The sequence below is a fragment of the Kogia breviceps genome, chromosome X (assembly GCF_026419965.1).
Source record: "Kogia breviceps isolate mKogBre1 chromosome X, mKogBre1 haplotype 1, whole genome shotgun sequence".
NCBI lineage: Eukaryota > Metazoa > Chordata > Mammalia > Artiodactyla > Physeteridae > Kogia > Kogia breviceps.
This window is the reverse complement of record NC_081330.1, coordinates 108,026,594-108,029,594: the sequence shown is the minus strand read 5'-3', so window position 1 is coordinate 108,029,594 and position 3,001 is coordinate 108,026,594. Positions and strand designations below refer to the sequence as shown.

The following is a 3,001-nucleotide window of genomic DNA, read 5'->3' as shown; positions in this document are numbered from 1 at the left end:
TTCCACTATGTTCCCACTGTGGTTTGGACCATTTCTCCACCTATTGGTATTTCCAGCATTTAGGTAAGCAACCAAGCTGACAAAATAGAAAATAAAACCTCTCCCAACATGCCTGCCCTTTTTTTTTCAGCCTCTTGATTAGAGGAAAGCTTTTAAAATTCCAAGTCTCCTTTTTGTACTTTCTGAAAGTACTAAATAACCACTAAGAGCTTTAAGTTAGGTTAACGATGGCCAGTGATGGCTTCCCTTCTAGAGTAAATTGGAAGCATGGCTCAACACCATCATATCTCCTCTAGGAAGTGTGTGTGTTTTGGAGGGAAAAGGGGGTGGATTTGTGAAGGGTTGGTGCTTAAAAAGAGTTATCTATTGCAGGCCGTCCTTATCCATACCACCCAACTGTTCCCAAAGCTGTTCTATTCCATCATATGCCATTAATGAGGTGAACTTTTGTCTATATCTTGTGAGAAAGAGTGACTTTGGAAAGTTCCCTAGAAGAAAAGTTTTCTAGGGCTGGCCTTCTGTAACATACCAGACAGAAAAAAGGCTAACAGAGAAGAACAAAATTAGCTGAAAGCAGGTTATATCAGGGAAACTGATATAACCTGAATTGTTTCCACAATGTCCAAATGGCAAACCAAAGCTAAAGATATCTAATTATGCATAATCAAGGAACCGAAAAAATATGGAATGCAAATAATTTACTTACATGTAATATTTTATACGACAGTCAATTTCTCATTATATCAAAGATTATCAATATGAACTAAAACACATGATTGTGGCTCCCTGTCAGTTCTGAAATATATCCATAGTGATAAGAGACTAAGGACTAGTAAAATGGAGGGAAAGATGGTTTGACTATTGAGTGTTTGCTAGTGGGTATGTCACAGACACAGCAGTGCAAATATAAGAGATAAAGGTACCAGTACGTGTTGTGTCTATATTAGCCTAATGGGCTATAGAGAGATTTAAGGAAATGAAGATTGTAAACTCCAGGAAGCAGTCAAGTTAAACTAGTAGATTCAAGCAATGAGGTCTTGGTATACAACCCTAATCCTGTATGTATCTTCTCAGCTACTGTGCCTCCCCCTAGTCTGACCTCGGCCAAGGTCATATGGTTTAATAACTTACATGTGTATAGTGCTTTTAAACTTTTAAACCCTTTCACATCGATTTAAGCCATTTGATCCTCACAACAACCCTGTGAGGTAGGCAGGTTGCCCCGTTTTAACAGCCAAGGAAACTGGTGTTGAGAGGTAAACTAAATTGTCGTACATCAGTGATGAAACCAGGGCTAACAAGCTCTCTGGACTTGGCTGCTTCGGTTGTTTACTAGGCTACCTCTCACGTTTCTGAAAGGTCTTTCAACTAGTGGAGACGCTTGGGAGAAGCAAGTATATTCCTACCCTTCTGCACATTAATGGTCCATCCACTCTTTTCCTGAGGACACGGAAAAGGAGCCAGGGTACCAGAAGGCAGCCGTTGGACCCGGGCCTCTGCCAGAGTAGGAAATACACCCTTGTGTGATTGATCAGCTCCTAACTTTTGATGTTTGAAATTAACCTCTGAAGCAACTTTTCAAGCCCTAGCTGAAAAGCACTCGTTGCCTCTTCCACCGCTGGGGCCAAGCGTCTGACCGCGACCACGGCATCGCCGCGCAGCTCGTTGGCGGTGTCCTGCTGAGCACTGGCCTCCTCGCCAGTGGCAATCAGCCGGTCCAATTTTTCTTCCTCCCGCTTTGAAAGTTCTCCTGCCAGTCTCCTGTTTTCTGCCACCTGGGCTGCGATAGTCCTGCCCACTGACTGCCTTCTTCGCCTTGCCCCCTTGGGAGGGCCTCACTGGTTAAAGGCCTGTCCCCACCAGAAACAAAAGGAACTCCGGAGGAGGAGCCCGGAGGCCACTGTGCCGAGGCCATCCCGGGAGTGTGTCGACCGGAGCTGGTGCAGGGGCTGGGCTCACCGGACACCCCCAGTCTGGTCATGGAGCTGCTCTGACAGGGAGCAGCTGCACCTCTGAAAAAGCGGTGGGAGCTGCTGTAGCTGGGGGTCCCTTGAGAGCGCCCTGCACCCGAGGGTCCATCCCAGGAGTCCTCAAGGTCGCTGGTTTCTCGCATCTGGTCACTGATCCTCAGTTGACCATCCTCATCTGATTCCTTAACTGTTTTCAAGGTAGCCTGATGATCTGCTGCCCGAGTCCTTTTTGCTCCCAGAATGCTGGTTCCCTCTTCCCCTGGGGTGTCAGGGGCTACCAAGTTCTGACCGCAGTGCTGGGCCCAAGCAGCCTCCTCCGTTAAGTGATCTGCATCAGTCACCATCTGATTTCGGAGAAAGTGATCCATCGTATCGTAAAAGGGGCAGTGTGGTGGATCACCCGTACTTGAGGCGTGGGCCACATAGGCCTTTAAATATAATGCCTTCAGGACCTTGAGCTTGGAGCGGCGCTGACGCTCGGTGCGGCGGAAGCCTTCCTGCTGCACCCGCTTAGACGCAGTCTGGTAGACGTGTGCATTGTGATGCACGGTCTGGAGGCACTGCATATACTGTGCCTCACCTAGTATGGAGAGAAGCGTCCGTGTCTCCTGTCTGGACCACCGGATGCCCGCACTGCTATTGGAAGTGGCCGTAGCGGACTGCGAAGGAAGGCCGGCTGGAGGAGGCTCCTGGGCAGCAAGGTGCCGATCTGAAGGTGTGTGGAGAGGCTCTGTGTGCTCCGGTCTATCTCCAGGAGCCAGCCGATTCTTCCGTCTCAGCGCCAATTGCTGAGAAGCCAGGTCCAAGGACCGCATTTCTGGCTTCCGCCAAGGATCTGCTTTCCTTTCATTACTGTATTTGAAATATCCCTTATTCGACTTTGTTTTGCTGCCAGTCCGACAACCTCTTCACTTTCTGAGTAAGCAGCACAGCTGGAGTGACTCTGTCACCTGCATCGCTGGCGACCACACCAGCCCGGCCCTCCTTATAGACGGATGTGCAGGAACCCCAGTGGCCGCCGTGAAGCGGCC

At 49.0% G+C, this 3,001-nt stretch overlaps 1 protein-coding gene across 1 annotated transcript; it reads right to left on the bottom strand.

Moving 5' to 3' along the window:
• Positions 1–1,538: 1,538 nt before the first annotated feature.
• Positions 1,539–2,785, bottom strand: LOC131749025 (myb/SANT-like DNA-binding domain-containing protein 7). The gene is given in 3 exon segments (XM_059051521.1): positions 1,539–1,834; positions 1,837–2,328; positions 2,758–2,785. Coding segments are annotated over 3 exon segments (816 nt in total).
• Between the last annotated feature and the right edge of the window lie 216 nt (positions 2,786–3,001).